At 37.5% G+C, this 20,250-nt stretch overlaps 2 protein-coding genes across 2 annotated transcripts; one reads left to right on the top strand and one right to left on the bottom strand.

The window, feature by feature from the left end:
- The first annotated feature begins 6,269 nt into the window (after positions 1-6,269).
- On the top strand, positions 6,270-8,118 carry LOC127100422 (cytochrome P450 736A117). The gene is made up of 2 exons (XM_051037575.1): positions 6,270-7,305; positions 7,400-8,118. Exons 1-2 carry the CDS (start codon positions 6,376-6,378, stop codon positions 8,027-8,029), a joined length of 1,560 nt encoding a protein of 519 aa, XP_050893532.1. The 5' UTR covers positions 6,270-6,375; the 3' UTR covers positions 8,030-8,118.
- Positions 8,119-18,317: 10,199 nt separating this feature from the next.
- On the bottom strand, positions 18,318-19,643 carry LOC127102862 (proline-rich receptor-like protein kinase PERK10). The gene is made up of 2 exons (XM_051040187.1): positions 18,889-19,643; positions 18,318-18,729 (listed from the first exon to the last, which is right to left on the bottom strand). The coding sequence occupies exons 1-2, from the start codon at positions 19,641-19,643 to the stop codon at positions 18,318-18,320; spliced, it is 1,167 nt and encodes a 388-aa protein (XP_050896144.1).
- Between the last annotated feature and the right edge of the window lie 607 nt (positions 19,644-20,250).

Here is a 20,250-nt window from a genome sequence, read left to right as displayed (position 1 = left end):
TCCTTCTCATTGATCTGAATAGAATATATATACATTAATGTGTAACATTTGGTCAACTATTTAATTATGATACAACATAATTATAGAAAACTAATTATGACTAATTATAACAAAATATTTTATTCTATCACACCCCCGCAATCGAAGCGGGAGGTTCACGGACGCTTAGACTGGTCCAAAAATCATCAAAGAAAATGCGAGGAAGTCCTTTGGTGAAGATGTATGCGATCTGATGTCTTGAGGGAACATGAAGGACACGAGCCTGACCACGAGCTACCTTTTCCCGAACAAAATGAATGTCCATCTCAATATGCTTAGTGCGCTGATGCTGCACAGGATTACCAGATAGATAGATGGCACTAACATTGTCACAATACACCAAAAAAGGTTGAGGAATAGGAAAGTGGAGTTCCAGGAGAAGATTGTGAATCCAACACGATTCAGAGACAACATTGGTAACCCCCCTATATTCGGCTTCAACACTGGAACGGGAGAGAGTTGGCTGCCTTTTGGAAGACCAAGAAATAAGGTTGTCACCTAGAAAACACAGTAACCAGATGTAGAACGTCTGGTGTCAGGACATCCACCCCAATCAGCGTCAATGTAGAAGATAAGCTTTGTAATGGGAGATGGGGATAAGTGTAGTCTAAAATGTAAGGTGCCCTGAACATAGCGCAAAATACGCTTAAGAGCAAGCATGTTTTCCGTGCGAGGGGAATGCATGTGAAGACAAACTTGTTGAACAACATATGATATATCAGGTCGAGTGAAGGTGAGATACTGTAGGGCCCCTGCAAGACTCCGATATAAGGAGGGATCCTCACAAGAAGTGTCGGAGGAGGTGTTGAGTTTCTGCTTGGTGTCAACAGGAGTGGCTGATGGTTTACAGGACGCCATGCCAACACGTTCAATGATCTTTGACGCATGGGTGCTTTGACTGAGAAATATGCCATCAGGATGACGAGATACTGCAATACCCAAAAAGTAACTCAAAAGGCCCAAATCCTTCATTGCAAACTCAGATGCTAAGAGTGACATAATTGATTGGCGGAGGACCTGAGTGGAGGTGATGAGGATGATGTCGTCTACATACAACAGAATGTAGGTCATGTTTAAACCTTATCGATATATGAAGAGGGAGTGGTCTGATGTGCTATGACGAAAGCCAATGGTGGCGACATAGTCAGCAAACGTTGGTACCATGCCTTATGCGCTTGCTTGAGACCATACAATGACTTCTTCAACCGACATACATAATCTAGACGACGGAGGTCGCGGAAACCCAATGGCTGATGCATGTAAACAGTCTCATGAAGATCATCATGTAAAAAGGCATTCTGGACATCCAGTTGATGAATGGGCCAGGATTTGGAGAGAGCAATGGTAAGCATTGTTCAAATGGTAGCGAGTTTTACCACGGGGCTAAAAGTCTCATCACAATCCACAGCTGCAACCTGTGACCTGCCATCACCTACAAGACGAGCCTTATAATGCTCAAAGGAGCCATCAGAATATTTCTTATGCCTAAAAATCCACATACATCGAATAAGATTAGCATCATAAGGACGAGGAACTAAATCCCACGTCTTATTTCGAATAAGAGCATCAAATTCAGATTGCATTACGGATTTCCAATTCGGGTCTGATAAGGCTAGTTTGGGGTTTTTAGGTATGAGCGAGATGGTGTGGTCAGAGTGAGAGATTGATAAGTTAAATATCGTGCGGGGTTTGACAATGCCTTTCATGCTTCGGGTGGTGATGGTTCGTGTAGGTGGAGGTGGATGTTGTTGAATTGATGGTGGTGATTGAGAGTTTATTGTAATGGGTGTGTTGATCGAAGAGGTAGGAGATGATGATTGTTGGTTTATTGAGGGTAGTGGTTGGTCAATTGAGATTGTGGGTGTTGGTTGGTTATGTGCAATAGGTGGTGAAATTTGATTTTACCACTGATGTATAAGGTAGGGGTGAAGGTCATCATCTAGGAATTGATAAGAGTGAGGTGAATGGGAGTGTATCTTGGTGAAGGGAAATTGAGTTTCATCAAAGATAACATGCCTCGAAATTATTAATTTTCTATTAGACAAATCAAAACAATTATAACCTCCATGATTCGGCGGATAACCCAAGAAGACACACGGAGTAGAGCGGGGTTGTAACTTATGAATGGTAGATGACGAGAATAATGGATAACATAGACAACCAAAGACTCTGAGATGTGTGTAGGTGGGATCACGATGATACATGAGTTATGTTGGTGATTGATTATGAAGTGTTTTACAGGGAATAATATTTAACAGGTAAGTTGCCATGTGGAAAGCATGATGCTAAAACGATGGGGGAACAGAAGAATGAGCTAGCATAGTGCGTATCATATTATTAATGGTTCTTATTTTGCGTTCCGCTTTCCCATTTTGTGAGGATGTGTGGGGACAAGAGAAACAAAAAACTAGACCATGATCAGTGTAATATTTTTGAAAAAGCTCATTATTATATTCACCGCCATTGTCACATTGAAATGTTTTGACTTTTTGCAAAAATTGAGTTTGAATGAGTTGAGTAAGTGACTTGAGTGTTTCAAACACATGAGATTTTCTGCTAATAGGAAAAGTCCATAAGAAGTTTGTAAAATCATCTAAGAATAAGACATAATATTTATGACCAGCAGAACTTAAAATTGGAGACGTCCATAAATCACTATGTAAAATGTCAAAAGGCATTAAAGTCGTAGTTTGAGAATAAAAAAATAGCAATTTAACCTGTTTTCCTAAAACACAATAGTCACAAACGACAGAAGAATTAAAAGGTTCACAACATATGAACTTATTTTTGCGAAGGGAATTCAAAACAGACACGCCAGGATGACCAAGACGACTATGCCAAAGACTGGATGTGAGACCGGAAAAACTGGGAGGAGTGGTAACTGGATAAAGATCTCCACGACTGTCACATCTGAGAAGGGTGATCCCCGTCTGAAAATCTGAGACAGTAAAACCAAAAGTATCAAAGGAAATAGAAACATTATTGTCAGTGGTGAGTCATCTCATAGAAATTAAATTTTTAATAATTTTCGGGGCATGCAGGACATGGTTAAGGTGAAGGTTGGTGAGATGTGGCTATTTGTGTGTGTCCGCTGTCGTGAATTGAATTCCATGGTCACTGCCTAAAATGACTTTCTGATTTGAATTTCTTACTGGAAAATAAGACGAGAGATTACCTTGTGATGCAGCTGTGTGAGATGTTGCGCCCGTGTCCATGTACCACTGATTGTCAGGAGTGTGGAGTGACATGGTGTGCATCGTGGTCTCAATGTTTGTCGGTATCTGAGATGAGGTAGAGATTACATACACCTGAGGACGCTGTCGTAGAATGCCTGGCTACTTAGGAGGACCGGCAGGGCGTGTCCACTGAGAGGTGAGATACGGACATGGTGGCATAGTCCCTGGTGGTGGAGTCCAACCCTATGGTTGACAGGTTGGGTACTGCTGTTGATGTTGCCAAGGAGGAACGGACCAAGGTGAAGGAGCGCTGAGAGCTCTAGTCTGAGGTACACTGCGGTTACCACGTTCCCCTCCACGACCTTGGTTGCCACGGGAGTGAGAACGGTTGTCGGGGCGGCGGTTGCCACGCTGAGAGGTGTCTTCAGTAGGTTTCGGCTGAGTGGTGTGCATAGCAGCATGAGAGCCTGTGTTTGCCATCTTAGCCATACCGGCTTCTTCCAAAGTGCATGGAACGAGCCTGATAGAATGTTAGAAGAGGGTTGCTCTAGAGAATCAAAGTAGCAACATTGTGATAAGCTTCTAGGAGATCAGAGATCAGCTGAAGGACCAGACGATGATTGTTGACAGGGGAGCCGACATTTCTCAACTGATCAGAAAGCATCTTAAGACGTTGACAGTAAGCTGAGACATTGGGAAAATCCTCCATATGAGTGTTAGAAAACTCTTGCTCAAGAGTGTCAGCTCGAGCATTTTGGTTGTCCTGAAAAATATCTTCCAAGCGATTTCATGCTTCCATTGTAGTGGAGTTAGGTTCTAGAATAGTGGTCAAAAAATCGGTAGAAATAGTTGAATAAATCCACTGAAGAACGGTGACATCAAGAGTGGACCATTGTTCATGGTTGGCGTCGGTAATGGCTGGTGGCTCTTTTCCGATAGATGGAACGATGTGATGTAGGACTCGATGTGAGCAAGCATGGATGCGAAAACCTCGGCCCAGGTGGCATATTGATCTTTTTCCATCTCAAGAATAATAGGAATGTGGTTCCTAATATTGGAGAAGGCAAGAGCGGGATGAAACTCTGATTTGGAACCTTGAAACGTGTTGTTCTTGGGTTGGCCGGAATCACCAGTATCGACGGATTTGTGGGTATCGGCGTCACTGTGTTATGAATGGTTTGATTCAGACATGGCTGCAGGTGCGACGACGGCGGCGCGAACAGAGGCGAAAGGCGAGAGAATATGGTGGTTCTCGTGTTCGGCGGCGGCGGTACAGAGTACGGTAGTCCTGTTGCGGTGGCAGACTTCAAGGAGGGAGAAGAAACATGCGGCGGAGGACTGTAATGAGGGAGAAGAAGAAACACGTTTCTGCGTTTGTTTGTTTTTTTTAGAGAGAGAGATCGGTTAGGATTGATACCATGTAAGATTATGGAAACCGTATCCTTCTCATTGATCTGAATATAATATATATACATTAATTTGTAATATTTGGTCAACTATCTAATTATAATACAACATAGTTATAAAAAATTAATTATGATTAATTATAACAAAATATTCTATTCTATCATAACGATGAAGAAAAAAATGCGTTTCAAATCCTATATATTGTCAAATTAAATAATAAAAGAAGTCCCAATACCATAAAAAAATTATTCTAAAACTCAAAAATTGATGAAAACGGGGTTTTTATACCTAGTTCGGTATAGCAGCTAAGACGGCTTAAATCAAACGCAAACATGTTATGTGAATGAGAACCAGTAGCTGTTCTCTCACATGACACAATGCAATCACGATGCAGCTTTGTGGCTGCAATTAAGCAACGTGGAAAAAAAATGGCATAATCAATAAAAGGATAAGGCCAACGATACAATTAATAATATATTTATAGAAGAATATGAATATCAACTTTCTAAAAGTGCAATGTCTGCACCATTTATTAAGTCAATTCCATCCTTAAGTAGTTGAATTGATTTCCCTTGCAACTATCTGAATCGAGTAAAAACTACACCAACAGCTACATGAAACTTAAAAAATGCACTAAAAAATATACATTTCAATGCTAAATCTTTCTACCCATATTGCCTTGCATTACAAACACAATTTTTTCCACAATAATTCTTTTCTTTCTTTACTGTTTGCTTTTCTCTCTACTACCATTTCTATGCTTCCTCTGCATCTTCATGCAAAAACCAACAAATTCTTCCATTAAGCTTTTTATCTTTTGGTCAATTTATATTTGACCATTGAGTTGTTCAGCACTCAATGTATTGAGGAGAGTGATATTATGCGTGGAAAATGAAAAGGTAAGTTAAGTGTGTTTAGACATAATTATTTAATTATGTAATTTGGGAAAAATACATTTGAATTAAGTCATTTCCAGAACATATAATCTTGTAATAGATAGTAGTAGATAAGATTAGCTCTTAAGTTATTATAATTATTTCTATCATATCATCTCATTAAAAATTGTCTTGAATTAAGAATGATTTTATATTTTTGATTTTTTTTTAATATATTTTAGTTTATTTAATTACTCTACTGATTATTCATAATAGTATTTTATTAAATAAAAAAATTTATGATTTAAATTAAAGGAAATGCTAAATAGTATCTTCGGAACATTAGTTAAAAAATTAAAATAATAAATTAAGTATTATTTAACAGATTAAAAAAAATATTTTTTTAAATATATGTGTATTAATTGAAAATATAAATAATCAATTTTTGAAAAGAATATTATATCTATTCGATCTTTATTTGAAATTTTTAAAATGAGACATTTATCAGAATTATTTTCTACTAAAACATTGCATCCATTTATTATTAGATAGTGTAAATGTGATGATCACTCTTTTCTTACTTCTCTCGGTACAAAAGCAAGACTGTAGGCATTTGAAGGATAGATACACTTGTGGCTATAAATGCTGGAAGTTAAATGTAACCTCTTCTGTTCTCCTCTCTATCATTATCCTAATTCAGATAGAATTTATATGGTCTGGTTTTCATTCAATGCTAAGATTTTCACCTCCAATCATTATTATTATTATTATTATTATTATATTAATAATCCCAGAAGAAGAATCGATAAACATCATAACATCATCAAGTGATATATCAGAATAGGAAGAGTGTTTTTTCATCACTCAAAGCTTAAGCCATGTTTACCTTTCTACAAACTTCTCTTTCACATGCAAATATCTATTCACTATTCTTCACTATCTTTCCGCTCTTACTCTCTTTTTTCTTCATTATCAAATATTGGTATTATTCCACCACAAAAAACTCACCACCTTCACCTCCAAGATTTCCACTACTTGGTAATCTTCATCAACTTGGCTTATTCCCTCACCGCACACTCCAAACTTTATCTCAAAAATATGGCCCTTTAATGCTTCTTTATTTTGGGAAGGTTCCAGTACTTGTGGTTTCTTCGGCTGATGCAGCAAGAAAAATAATGAAAACTCACGATTTGGTTTTCTCCGATAGGCCACAAATTAAAACCTTTGATATCCTTTTATACGGTTCCAAAGATGTGGCAAGTTGTGCATATGGTGAGTATTGGAGACAAATAAGGAGTCTCTGTGTGTTACACGTTCTGAGTAATAAAAGGGTTCAATCTTATCGTCGTGTTAGAGAGGAAGAAACTTCAAGAATGATGGAATATATTAAGGAGTATTCTTCTTCTGCATCGTCGCCGTTGAATTTATCCGAGTTGTGTTCTACGATTACTAATGATATAGTATGTAGGGTGGCTCTAGGAAAGAGATACCGTGAAGGAAGAGGGAAGAAATTTCAGGAAATGTTATTGGAGTTTGGGGAATTATTGGGCACTGTATGTATAGGAGACTATATACCTTGGCTCCATTGGTTGGGAAAAGTAAACGGTTTTTATAGAAAAGCAGAAAGAGTAGCCAAACATTTGGATGAGTTTATAGAAGAAGTAATTGAGGATCACATTAGTCGTAGCTCTGAAGGAGATGTTGGTGTTAATGATAATGAGGATTTTGTGGATGTTTTGCTTTCAGTTCAAAAGACTAATGCTATTGGCTTCCAAATTGATACAACTGCAATAAAAGCTTTGATACTGGTAAGTAATATCATTCATTTATAGTTAAACTATTCACACACTCTAACGTAATTTGTTTATATTTAATTGTGCTTTTTCCCTCTACTACATGTAGGACATGTTTGCTGGAGGTACGGATAGTACATACACAGTCCTAGAATGGGTAATGACAGAACTGTTACGACACAAAACTGTAATGCATAAATTGCAAGATGAAGTGAGAACAGTGGTTGGTAACAAAACTCATGTATCTGAAGACGATTTGGTTAATATGAACTACTTGAAGGCAGTGATCAAAGAAACACTTCGCCTGCATGTCCCGATTCCGTTGTTACTCCCTCGAAGATGTATGGAAGATATCAAACTAGATGGCTATGACATCACAGCTGGCACACAGGTAATTGTTAATGGTTGGGCTATTGCAAGAGACCCTTCAAGTTGGGAAGAACCTCTAGAGTTTAAACCAGAAAGGTTTATGAATAGTTCAATAGATTATAAAGGATTGGATTTTGAACTTATACCATTTGGAGCTGGAAGAAGGGGTTGTCCTGGAGTGTCATTTGCTATTGCTGGGATTGAGTTGGTGCTAGCAAACCTTGTGTGCCAATTTGATTGGAAATTACCTGATGGAGTTGCAGGGAAGGATTTAGACATGTCTGAAACTTGTGGCATTACCTGTCATAGAAAATACCCTCTCCTTGTAGTAGCTACCAAATATGAAAATAAAATGAATAAGCAACCTTAGGAAAATAACGCATAATTAAAGATAAATAAAGATGTTTCATGTTTTGTATTAAGTGATTGTGTATTGTTATAAGGTTTTAATATTTTAAATTCAAGGTTAGAAGTTACGTTGGAGTTTTCTTTTTCATACCTGTACTCCATGCTTAATGATTTTAGTGTTATCTAAAATTGCCCTATGAAGAGGAAAGGGAATTTTCAGAATTTTGGCAGAAAAGAGTCTCAAAATTCTAAGAATTTGACTTATCAAAGGAACGAGAGCAGCTACAAAAAAAATGATGCTCAAGGAAACTTTAGAGGTGAAACGAAAAGGATGGGCAAGAGCAAGATGTGAACAAGAAGGAACTTCAAATAGATGAAACCAAAGTTGCAAGACAAGAGTTTGATAAGGACAACACACTCTTGTTCATGACCAGAGAGGAAGAATGCAACAGTAATAGGCTGCGGGATAACAACATCAACAACTTTGGAAACACTGCAGAAACATGTTGTAACCAATAACGTAAAAGTTGTAACTGGTTACCGGCAGAAGAAAACATAATGGTCACTGTGTGAGAGGCAATTCAGTTCAGCGAGGAATGATATTTGGGCTCTAGGTGTTGTATTCATATAACGGGGAGGAAAGATTGGTTTGTTAAAATCATTCGTGTCATGAAGAACAAAATGAAGTTCGCGAATGATACCAGTCTAGAGGATGATGGGATCGATGATGTTTTGATCATGAGAAGGGACGGTGGACCTTCCTTATCAAAGATGTGTTATATATTCCAGGAATCAAGTGTAACCTTCTAAGTATTGGTCAATTGCTTGATAAGGGTTACAAGATTCACATAGAGAACAAGGTGTTATGCATTATGGATGCAAATGGGGTTTGGATCCTAAAAGCTCATATGGCTGCTGTCGTGACGCGAAAAATACTACCATGAGCACATCGTACACTCGCGAGTGATTGAATAGAGTCGCCACCGAACTTTATTTATTTCAAAAAAGAAAAGGGAAAATATTGATAAAACTAAAGATGACAAAGATATGGTCGTCGCAATCAAATCAGGTTCGAGAGTCGATTATGCGAGGAGAATGTATTAACACCCATCACATCTATTATATCAACGGGAACCATTTAGTTAGTTTTACGCATAAGTGTTAGCTTTTGAATGTTTGCTTTCTTGAGTTATTAAAAATTCAAAGAGAAAAGGAAAGGGGTTGCAAAAAGTTTATTTTATTAAGGTGTCAGACAAGATTGCGGTTCTTGGTACCACATATCTTCGGGTGCAATGGAGAACTCAAGGCTACGTAGTTTTGGGAAGAAAATATTTGCTTGCAGGTCGATTTTTGCAAAAGTTGTTCCGTCACAATTGAACAAAAAATATTGCTTACCTTAAACAATTAGAGGAGAGGGCATTTTTATCACAACACAATGGATTTACAAATCAATATTCGTGGAAAAATATCGTTTAGCTCACTCACACATATGTGGACAAAACGTTGTTTTGCATCGTCTCGAAATAAAACATCTTTTGTTTAAAAAAGAGTTTGAAGTTTAATGCTAAAATACAAAAGGTTGGATGTCTTGGATTGTTTTTGAATGGAAGACGAGTATTTGGACTTGCAAGCTATTACGTCTTGGATCTAATACCCGTGACTATGATTGGACATCACACCCAAGTAGTTTTTTCATCCATCTTTGTTATGAAAAAGTTTGGAATATTTACCAGTGTTTTAAGTGGAAGACGAACACTCGTCCTTGCAAGCTATTATGACTTAGTCTAATATTTGAGACTATGATTGGACATTAGACCCAAGTATATTCTGCACTCTTTTTCCTTTGACCATGCTTTTGTCCCATTGAGTTTTTCACGTATGATTTTAATGAGATAATTCTCATCAAATGATATTGTACTATTTTTTTTCACTATCAATTTTTCCACTTTTTTCCACTGCGTTTTTTCTAATAAAGTTTTAACGAGGCATAAGGGACTTTTATGAATAATATTTAATATGGAGGTTCATTTTCCCTATAAATTTTATTTACCTTTACTCTACGATTAAATGTGATTATTAATGATAATTAATGACATTTATGTGCTTGTAACTCACATCTATTTCTTATAAATATCATATATATTTTAATGTAAAATATACATTTGAATGGATAATATAATACACTCTCAGATCATTATTATAAGTAACAAAAACATTTTTTTTTCATTAAATAATTGATATATCTGATATATAATAATGATCAGATACATCATTTATTTCATGAATCTAAAAAATTTGTTTATTGCTTCTAATAATAATCGGAGGATGTGGTCGATTTTTCTCTTTCTCTCATTCATCTTTATTCTTTCCTATTATGATATCGTTTTGATTAATTTAATGACAAGTTTAATATTATTCAAAAGTTAATCTTTCTTCTTGATATTTATTTTTTATACAAATTTATTCTTAGAACTATTTTAGTTTTTATTCAAATTAAAAGTTTATTTCATATCATTGTTAAAAATAGGGGTGGCAAACGGGCATGCCCGCCCCGTTTAGGCCCGCCCCGCAAAAGCCCGCAAAAAAATTGGGCGGGGCGGGGCGGTCATAGTTGAGGATGTGGGCCTAAAACTTAGACCCGCCCCGCAAAAAAGTGAGGCGGGGCGGGGAAAGCCCGCGGGCATTGCACTATTTAAGCCTAAAAATGCAAAAATTTATGTAAATACACGTGCCCGTAAAAGCCCGCGAAAAAAACGGGGCGGGGCGGGGCGGACACATTTGAAGATGAGGGCCTAAATCCTTGGCCCACCCCGCACAAAAGTGCGGGCAAAACGGGCTCGGCCCGCGGGCCGAGCCCGTTTTGCCACCCCTAGTTAAAAAGCTTAATTTCCACCGCATAAAAAAAATTAAATTGTAGTATGAAAACACATTATTTTTTTAATACTTTTTGGGTTTATTGGTCACAAGTGAAATCTTTATAATAATTAGTAACAAACCCGTGCAATAGCACGAGTTATACTATAGGTTCATAATACATTTTGTCAATTTTAAATTTATATTTTTAAATCGTTAATATTTAGAGAATTATAAACATAAACTAATATAATCTATCAACTTTGTTTCCTTTATTTAAATAGTACATTAAAAAACAAATGTAACATAAATAAAACATTTAATATTATACGTCGCGATATCTCATTTGTTAATTTTGAAACTTGTTTTAGAGATCATAAACATTCACATAATTATAAATATAGACTAATTACATACATCAACCGTTATTCTTTGATGCAAATAGTATTTTTTTTAAATATTTGTAAAAACAATACACTTATTTGATACAGTATAAGCGCTTAGAACTCGTGTGTACGTTTATAAAAATATTTGTAACTTATTCTCATTTATAAAAATAATTGTATCAACAATAGACTTCTCTCGCATATAAAAATATTTGTAACTTATTCCTATTTATAAAAATGACTGTATCAACAATAGACCTTTTTCTGTTTATAAAAATATTTGCACTATAGCAAATAACGCTTTTCATGATAAAACTTTCACCTTGAACAATAGAAAGCTGAGTTATAAAGGCAAGGCGCGCTATTTTTATTATTTAAAAAAAATCATATATTCCCTCGGATTTTCAAAACACCGAGGTGAAAAAACAACTCAGTACAAACTTCGATTCCCAGATATCACAGTTTATGATTTTATTTGTTTATTAGTGTAAACAAAATATTCTAACCCTTCGATTTTTCTATTTAACCGAGGCATAAAATAATAAAATTTTACCATAAAACACTCGTTAAATAGATTTGACCCTAATCCTTACTAATATGAAGTTATCCCAAACTCCCAAGCATATGAATCGCAAGACATAAAAAATCTTCAATGTTCTTCTATACTGAACAAAATATTTTTTCTCCCCTTACAATCTATCTCATATAAAGGTGTTGATGTTGTCGTTTTTGTATTTTTAGAATAATCCCCAGTTAGGGGCAGGATACTATAGTATCCATTCCCATACCCGCAGATGGAAAAAATCCTTGTACCCAAGTCCATACCCATATGGACACCAACTTTAGTACCCGTACCCGTGCCTAGTGAGTATGTAAGTACTTGTACATGTACCCGTTACCCACATTTCTAATAAAAATAAATAGATCAATTATAAAATATCATATCATTTTAAGTTTTTAAGAACATTAAAAAGTTCTCAAAAAATATTTTGTCGAATTATAAAATAAACAAACACATATATTAAATACGCAATGGGATTTCTTTTTTTAATTTAAAATAACCACATTTTTCAAATTAAATCCTGAAATAACCAATTTTTCAAAAAAAATACTGAAATAACCACATTTCCAAACAGACGCGCCAGTTGATCTGGCACATCCATTTAACATTAAGAGGAGGCGCCACTAGAGTTGGCGCATGCTTCCAAATCATTGCATGGAGGCACCAACAACCATGGCGCATGTGTTAATGCATTGGTGTATGCACCAATTCATCTGGCGCATACACCTTAATTTCTTTTTAATTTTAAATGTTTATTTAACAATTAATTAAAAAAAATATTGAATTTTTTATTTATTTATGTTATAATAAAAATTACATGGAATTGACCAAAAATTCAATGACCGGTCCGATTAAAACGCCCCCCTGTTCCACATCCAGACACGTTAGTCTGTCTTCGAGGGCTTCCACGATTTTCCTGAGGTGTTTGGGGTCTTTGAGTGTTGACATGATCCAATGGTGACTGATGTGAAGGTCCGGTGGAAGGTCCAGCGGTATTTGATAGATGTGTCATCATTTGTTCCCAATAGCCGGGGGACTCTGGCCAACAGTGCTTTCGTAATGGAGTTCGGTGTCCATGTTGTCGTAGTTGAGTCTACGTGGTTGGGTGAATTATGGACGATATAGTTGTCTGAATTGGGACATTGAATCGTTTTGGAAAAGAAGCAATGGTTCTTGGGGTGTACTATAGTTAAACAATGATTGGGTGTTGTGGTGATGGGATGTTTGGGTGGTCATTGGTGGGGGGGCTACGATAAAGTGAATCGTATGAATCATCTGGGCTATAGACTGTTGTGGTGGATGCGTATGGTTATTGGTGGGTAGGGTTTGATTCTTGGTTTTGAGGTTGGGTGTGTGGTATGAATGGGTTGCGAGGTTGGGTGTTTGACATGAATGAGTTGCGAGGTTAGGTGTTTGGTTGTTGGGTGTATGTGGTAGGGTGATGGTGTGAGGTTGGTTGTTGGGTTTGGGTCGTTTGACATTGGTGTTGGACAAGGAATTTTTGTTGGGCGTATGATGATGAAGCTAGTTGGCGTGGATCAATCAAATACCTTGGCTCATACACAAATTGTTGTGTTGTAACCGACCTAAATCATGCCATATACTGTTGAATTGGTCTAGCACCCTGTATGACTGATTTGTTTAAGATGTGTTATCGTCGATTCCTCCAATAACGACACATCTCTTTTGCGAAGTCTCTCCAGTCGGAATAATCCCATTGGGCATCGACTATTTTTTGATGCCAATCTCCCAAACACGTCAGAGTTTCTGGAATTTATTGCTGCATGTCAAAGTGCAGTTTTACCTGGTCACTCTGGTGCATATCCACAATAGTGAACTGGATAATATGTGTCTTTGTTTTCCAAACTGTAGCATCATCATCGTTAACCTGATGATCAAGACCCAAATATGGCCTCAAGATAAACTGTACAACAATACGACATGATTAGATGATAAATAATTTGATAATTATTTTTAAATTAAAATAGAATTGTGTAGGAGTCTTACATCGTTTGGTCCAATGTGATCCAATAGATTGTGATAGACTACTATAATGTATTTCAGACACCTATTGTAGTTCATCACTCTAACTGACCACCTAGATAAAAAACAATTGAAAAATATTATTTACAGTTAATTGTAATATAAAGTCTAATTAATTATATGGTAAAATTTTAAACTTACTTTGTTGCAAACGGGAATATGAATGACTTCTCATTTACCGGGGAGAGTGACGACATTCTTGACCAACCTCGTGCTTGTAGTAAATATGCGCATGAATAAAAAGTAAAAGTATTTTTTTTGGCATTTTTACATATCGCACTATATAGATGGGCCAAAACTGCTGAACCCCAACTATATATGCTTACCTTATTTATGTTTCGTAACGGTAAATACATAATATTTACCGTATTACCAGTACTTTCGGGAAATAAAAAATTACCAAATAAAATCATAATATAACACCGAGCTTTAATTATTTTTTCGTACTTGGTAGATTCTTCGGTCAATGTTATACTAACATAATATTGCTTGAGATATCTTAAATTAATACCTTGCCCCATAGCTTGACCGAATGTCTCTCCCGTAAATTGGCGACATTCTTTTCCAATCGTCTTTGCCCTTGTTGTAGGGGAGACTACTGAGGGATGGAGTTTTTTCCTAAGAAATCTCCGATTGCACGTTGCTCCTCAACCTAACTTATGTTTGATCTCTGACAGACACCCTTCAATAGTTAGTGCATACAAAAACATTGATAATGGCTGGCAAGATCCTCCTTCGACGCATGGCTTCTGCATTAGACATATCACTCAGAATTTTATGCGGAAGATCAAAGACAAAACATTGCGGAAGAAGGTTATCAATGCAGACTACGCATTATCAGAACCTTCTTTCAAACACTACCGCGAAGAAATAAGATTGTCAAACGCAAATACAGTACGGTGGATCAACAATATTCCATTGGAGAAGTGGACTAGGGCATACGACAACGGTCAATGTTAGGGCCACATGACAACAAATCTCGTGGAATCAATGAACTTTGTCTTCAAAGGCATCTGAAACCTACCTATAACCGCTTTGGTGCAAGCAACATATTTCAGGCTAGGGGCAATGTTTGAGGCCAGACGTTCCAAATGGAGTTCAATGTTGTAATCTGGGCAATTGTTCAGTGATGCTTCAATGAAATTCATTAGACACGAAGCTGCCAAAGTAAACATACACGTGATCACAGTGTTTGACCGTACTAAAGGTTGGTACAATGTTGCTAAGTCCATGGATCACAATGAAGACATGTCGATGGGACAATACCGAGTGGAACTAGATAGAGGTTGATGCGACTGCGGAAAGTTCCAAGTCTTTCGTACACTCTGCTCCCATGTCATTGGGGCATGTTCAAAGGTTCGAAGGGATCCATCCTACTTACTATCTGACGTTTACAAAGTCATAAGCATATCCAATGTTTACAAAATTAGTTTTTCAGTAGTTACAAAAGAGGATTACTAACCAGAATATCAAGGGGACATTGTCTGGCACAATGAAGTTATGCGAAGAAAGAAAAATGGTCGCCCAAATAGCACCCGTATTCAAACCGAAATGGATACGACGAACAAAATGGTTCGATTATGTAGTTCATGCCATCAACCAGGTCACAATCGTACTAACTGTCCTAGTGTTGGAACGAGTACAACAAGATAAATTTACATGTACCTCTTTTGCAATATATAAAAAACAAAATTTATTTCATATAATAACTTTGTGAGGAAATACCATCACAAACAAATATAACATATTCAACACACAAGCAACACATAAATAACAACACAAACAACACAAACAATTAAAATACGATTACTATAACTAAGCGATTACAACCATCAAAACAATTTTGAACATATTATGCATCATCCAATGAATGTCTCTGTCAATCTTAATATCCACCCATTCACGCAGATCTCCGTTTTGGTTGAACATGGACAAAAGCCATTAGATTCTTCTAATCCTTTCACCATTTGTAATTTCTCCATCTAACCGATGGTTCAACGTCCAATTAAGACATTCAAATGAATCTATATTCCAAAGTCGAATCTTTATCGGAGGTGCGACGACTGAAAAAATTAAATTGACATTTCTCTTGTGAATGTATCCAGACATGGTTAAAAATAAAAAAATTGAAGGAGATTGAAGTAGAATGAAAGAAAATGTGGTTGGAGGGTAAAAGTTGTGTGAAAAAATAAGGGAAATACGCAATGTATTTATAGATGAACCATGAAATGCATGCACCAAAGTGCTAGGCGCCACAAGCACATACATGCGCCAGAAGTATGGGCGCAAGACACATGCATGCGTCAGTAGACTTGACGCCTCCATGCAATGCTTTGGAAGCATGCGCCAATGGAGCTGGCGCCTCCTCTTAATGTTAAATGGATGCACCAGATCAACTAACGTATCTGTTTGGAAGGTGGTTATTTCGGTATTTTTTTGAAAAACTAATTATTTCAGGATTTAATTTGGAAAATATGGTTATTTAAAAAAAATCACGCAATGGTTTAACATTAAAGTATTTTTAAAAATTAATAGACATATTTTTTTATAAAATAAAATAAATTAAAATATATAAGTATATATAGTGTGCAGGTATGAGGCGAGTTGGGTACTAAGGTGCTCATACTCGCACCCATACCCGCTTATTTTAGTGGGTAATTACCTGAGCCCATACCCGTATCCTTTTTTGCGGGTTTTTACCTTACCCATTATGAGTATTTTTACGGGTGTCCATTAGGAATGAGTCAAATTTTCATCCTTACCCTCAGTAAAAGAATGGAGCTCAACCTTTGAAGAGTACTCTGTTGATAAATTTCAAGTGCAATTTTTTTTTCTATTTAAATAAAATTTGGATATCGTTGTACCCTAAAATTTGCCCTCTCCTTCCTTACTTATTCGTCCAATCACTTGATCAGAAGATCACTTGCATACACTCATAATTCATCCATATGTATCATTCATCATAGATTCAGAAGAAACTTGGGCTTATGAAGCTAGGGTTTGTATGGATATCAAAGCTCAAAGGCATGATCTAACCATATCATCAGCATGTGGTGAAGGTAGAGAAAAACAAGAAAGGGGGTTTGAATTGTTTTGGAAATAAAAACTTTTTAAGAATACAGACACACACAGAATAAAAAGGGAATTGACACATAATTTTATACTGGTTCGCTTGAAATTTAAAGCTACTCCAGTCCACCCGTCCAAGGTGATTTCACCTTCAAAAAGGACTTAATCCACTAATCTTGAAAGATTACACAAACAACCGCCAAAGAGAATAATCCCTTAGCCTTCTCAAGTATTCAGACTGCACAAAGTCACTTGAGGAAATATCTTAACAAAAATATGATTTGTAATACAATGTGCTTCTAACAAAAAGCAAATATTACAGAATAATAAGAACAAAGCTTTTCATGTAAGAGCAGCAACTCGTGAAAAAAATGAGAGAGAATGAATGAGAGTTTTTGTATCTTGTGTGTCTTAGGTGTATATTCTTGTGAAGTATTTAGTCCTTTATATAGGAATTGAGAAGGACCGTTGGAGTGATGACAGGATCTTGGTCATTGGAGAATGTTTATTGTCATTACTCTCCTTGTTTCTTTCTAAAATAGTTTTGTGCACCTCATTATTTCCTTCTAGAAATAATTTCTTTCCAAAACCAAATTTCTTTTCGGTTACGTGTTTTGAACTGGTGAATCTGTATCAGAGTCTTGGTAAATCAAGGTTTAATGTTAGAGGTTGATAATATCTGACCACGTCAGAGTTTCTCTATGCTCTTGACTTCTTCAGATTCGGAGTCTGGATTCAGTCTTCTTTACCAGAGTTTCTGACTTCTTTCTGTTGCGTTGTTAACTGCGTTGATCAGAGTCAGAACCTTTTGGACGCATTTTCTCTGAGTAGCATCTGATAGTTGAATTATGCATCTGATGTGTTAATCTATCTGATTGTTTGATCAGAGTCCTGCATACTTAAGAATTTTTTTGTTAGAGTACCATTTTTGTTTCATCCTTTGTTATCATCAAAATCTTAGAGATACATTGTAGAACCAACTTTATTCTTACAATCTCCCCCTTTTTGATGATGACAAAACAATACAGAGAAGAGGTGGAGCAGTATAGAAATATTTCAGGTCAGATAGAAAAGGGAACTCCCCCTGAGTTAGATCCTTGGATTAATCAGAAGTTCTTACTGGACCTTCCTTGGTTTAGTGCTTTAGCTACTTTCCTGCATATCTTAAGTCATTAATTGTAATAATTTTTAATAATGTTTGCAGTGCTTTGAGAAGATTTAGTTATGTTTCCATCAGAGCTCTTTTAGTTCTCCCTCTTTTTGTCAAAATAAAAAAGACATAGCAAAAAGATGATATTAATAAAGATAGCAGTTACATATAAGCATCACATAGGGAAGATAGAAGAAAGCAAAAAAGCATCAAAACAGAGAAAGAAACAAGCAAATAGCCTAGGTGCCTAAGGGTTTGGAGGCGGAGGCATCCGTTGGAGCGGCTGGGACAACATGTTCTGAATGTTGATGTTGACAGAATCCTGTTGATCCAGCCTGGCCCGAACTAACTGTTGTTCTTTCTGCAGTTCCTCTAGAGTCTTCAAGACTAGAGGGACGAACCCAGAATTGGAGTGCTCCCCCTGAGTCAGTGCATCAGCGTTGGCTTTGGCAGCTACTTCTTCATCAATACGACCTGTTTCTTCAGCGTCGGCTTTAGCTTTTGCCTCAGCCTTAGCAGCAGCAGCAGCAGCGGCAGCCTTGGCTTCAGCTTCTCTGATTCGCTGTAGTTCTTCTTGGCGTGCTTTCTCTTTGGCTTCCTTCCTTGCCTGTTCCTCAGCTTCTCTGGCTAAGCTCTCTTGAAGTCCAATATCAGCGTCTCTGATAAAGTCGTTGCGAACTTGTTCAGAGAGGCCTTTCAGTTTGAAGGCTTTAGAGGTCATCCAACTTATTACTCTATTCCAGTGGATCCTTATAGCAGAGGGATCATCACTGATGCCAAAATTGATGGTCAGAGACTTGACCTTCTCGACTGAAGACTCTGCAAAAACTGGAATTGCTTTTTCAAGGGTAAGAAAGGTAGTTTTTGGTTCAATGGCAGAGGCTGGGGAGGGTGGAGAGGGTGAGTTTGGGGCACTGAGATTGAGTGTGGGAGTGATGGAGGCAGCGAAAGTGATGGGTGGTGGAATGTTAGAGGGTGACTGTGTTGTTTGTTCAGGTTCTGGGTGTGGTTCAGATGATGGTTGGGTTGGTTGTGGTTCAGAGTGGATTGGTTGTTGTGCAAGTGGTGGTGTTTGTTCAGGTGTGGTGGGATTTGGATGTTCAGGAGGTGGGGAAGTGACTTCTGGTTCAGGTTCAGAGTGTGATGGTTGTTGAGAGGCCAGAGCACGAGCTTGTAGCTGAGCCAGAGTGGGGGATTGGGGGTCAGATGGTTCGGTGTCGGAGGAGAGTTTGTAGTATGGTGGGGATTGTGGAGATGGTGATGATGATGGTGAAGTGGTTTCATTCAGCATTTCTTCTTCTGAAACGGGTAGTGTGGTGGTAGCAAGGTTAAACTTTAGTGAGGGTGGGTGAGATGTTCTGGTGGATGAGGGAGGAGTGTCAGAGGTGGTGTATATAGGGGTGGTTTGGGGAAGAGAAGAAGAAAGAGGTTTTATTTTAACAGAGAGAGAGAGAGGTACAAACTTACTTGGAGAGCCAGCCAGAGGGACTGGAGGTCTTGACCCAGAAGATTCTCCCAGCCTTGCTTTCTTCGCTTTCTTGGACTTCTCAGAGGGCTCCCGCATCCTCTTCATGAAGTTAGGTGAATGCTCAGGAAGCCAGTCCACTGTGAAGTCAAAGATGTCCACCCCTTGATTGGCAAGGTCCTGTAGATAGTAAGCTACTACCTCTGGAGGGTCAATCTTGGAGAACAGGTAGAGTCCGTTGGGAATCTCCCTCTGATCCCTGAGTGCTTCCCAGGAGGTATCAAGTGTTGGTTTGGCTCTGACTTGATCAATGATTCCCATGCTCTTCAGATTCCGAGCATTCAGCAGTCTTCCAGTGTCAATGGTGACATCTTCCATGAGTCTGAGCTGAATCAGGTGATCCACTAAGCCACTCTCAATCAATACATCTGATATGAGTCTCCCCAGAGGGATGTAGTTCCTTGTCTTCATGTTGTTTATGGTGTCTTTGACTGAGTCTCTGAGGTACTTGAAGAGGGGTGCAGGTAAACACAGTTTCAGACCCTTGTGAATGTAGTACAAGATACACTTCTGATCTGTGTTGATGTAGTCAGAAGAGTTTGAAGCAGGGAGATGATGAATGGTGCCTAAGATGATCTTCAACCAGACCCGGAGGTTCTGATGTAGCTCCTTGTTCTTGGAATTCTTTCCTTTAGCACTCTGTTGGAAAATGGTA

Source organism: Lathyrus oleraceus, chromosome 7 (assembly GCF_024323335.1).
Source record: "Lathyrus oleraceus cultivar Zhongwan6 chromosome 7, CAAS_Psat_ZW6_1.0, whole genome shotgun sequence".
NCBI lineage: Eukaryota > Viridiplantae > Streptophyta > Magnoliopsida > Fabales > Fabaceae > Lathyrus > Lathyrus oleraceus.
This window is presented reverse-complemented; position numbering and strand designations above follow the sequence as displayed.

Bases quoted from the DNA above. Each gene is read 5' to 3' on its own strand.
- LOC127100422 (XM_051037575.1), top strand. From the start codon at position 6,376: ATGTTTACCTTTCTACAAACTTCTCTTTCACATGCAAATATCTATTCA. The intron at 7,306-7,399 runs GTAAGTAATATC...TACTACATGTAG, and splicing joins CAATAAAAGCTTTGATACTG to GACATGTTTGCTGGAGGTAC.
- LOC127102862 (XM_051040187.1), bottom strand. From the start codon at position 19,643: ATGAAGAGGATGCGGGAGCCCTCTGAGAAGTCCAAGAAAGCGAAGAAA. The intron at 18,730-18,888 runs GTCTTCAGTCGA...CGACTTTATCAG, and splicing joins GCAATTCCAGTTTTTGCAGA to AGACGCTGATATTGGACTTC.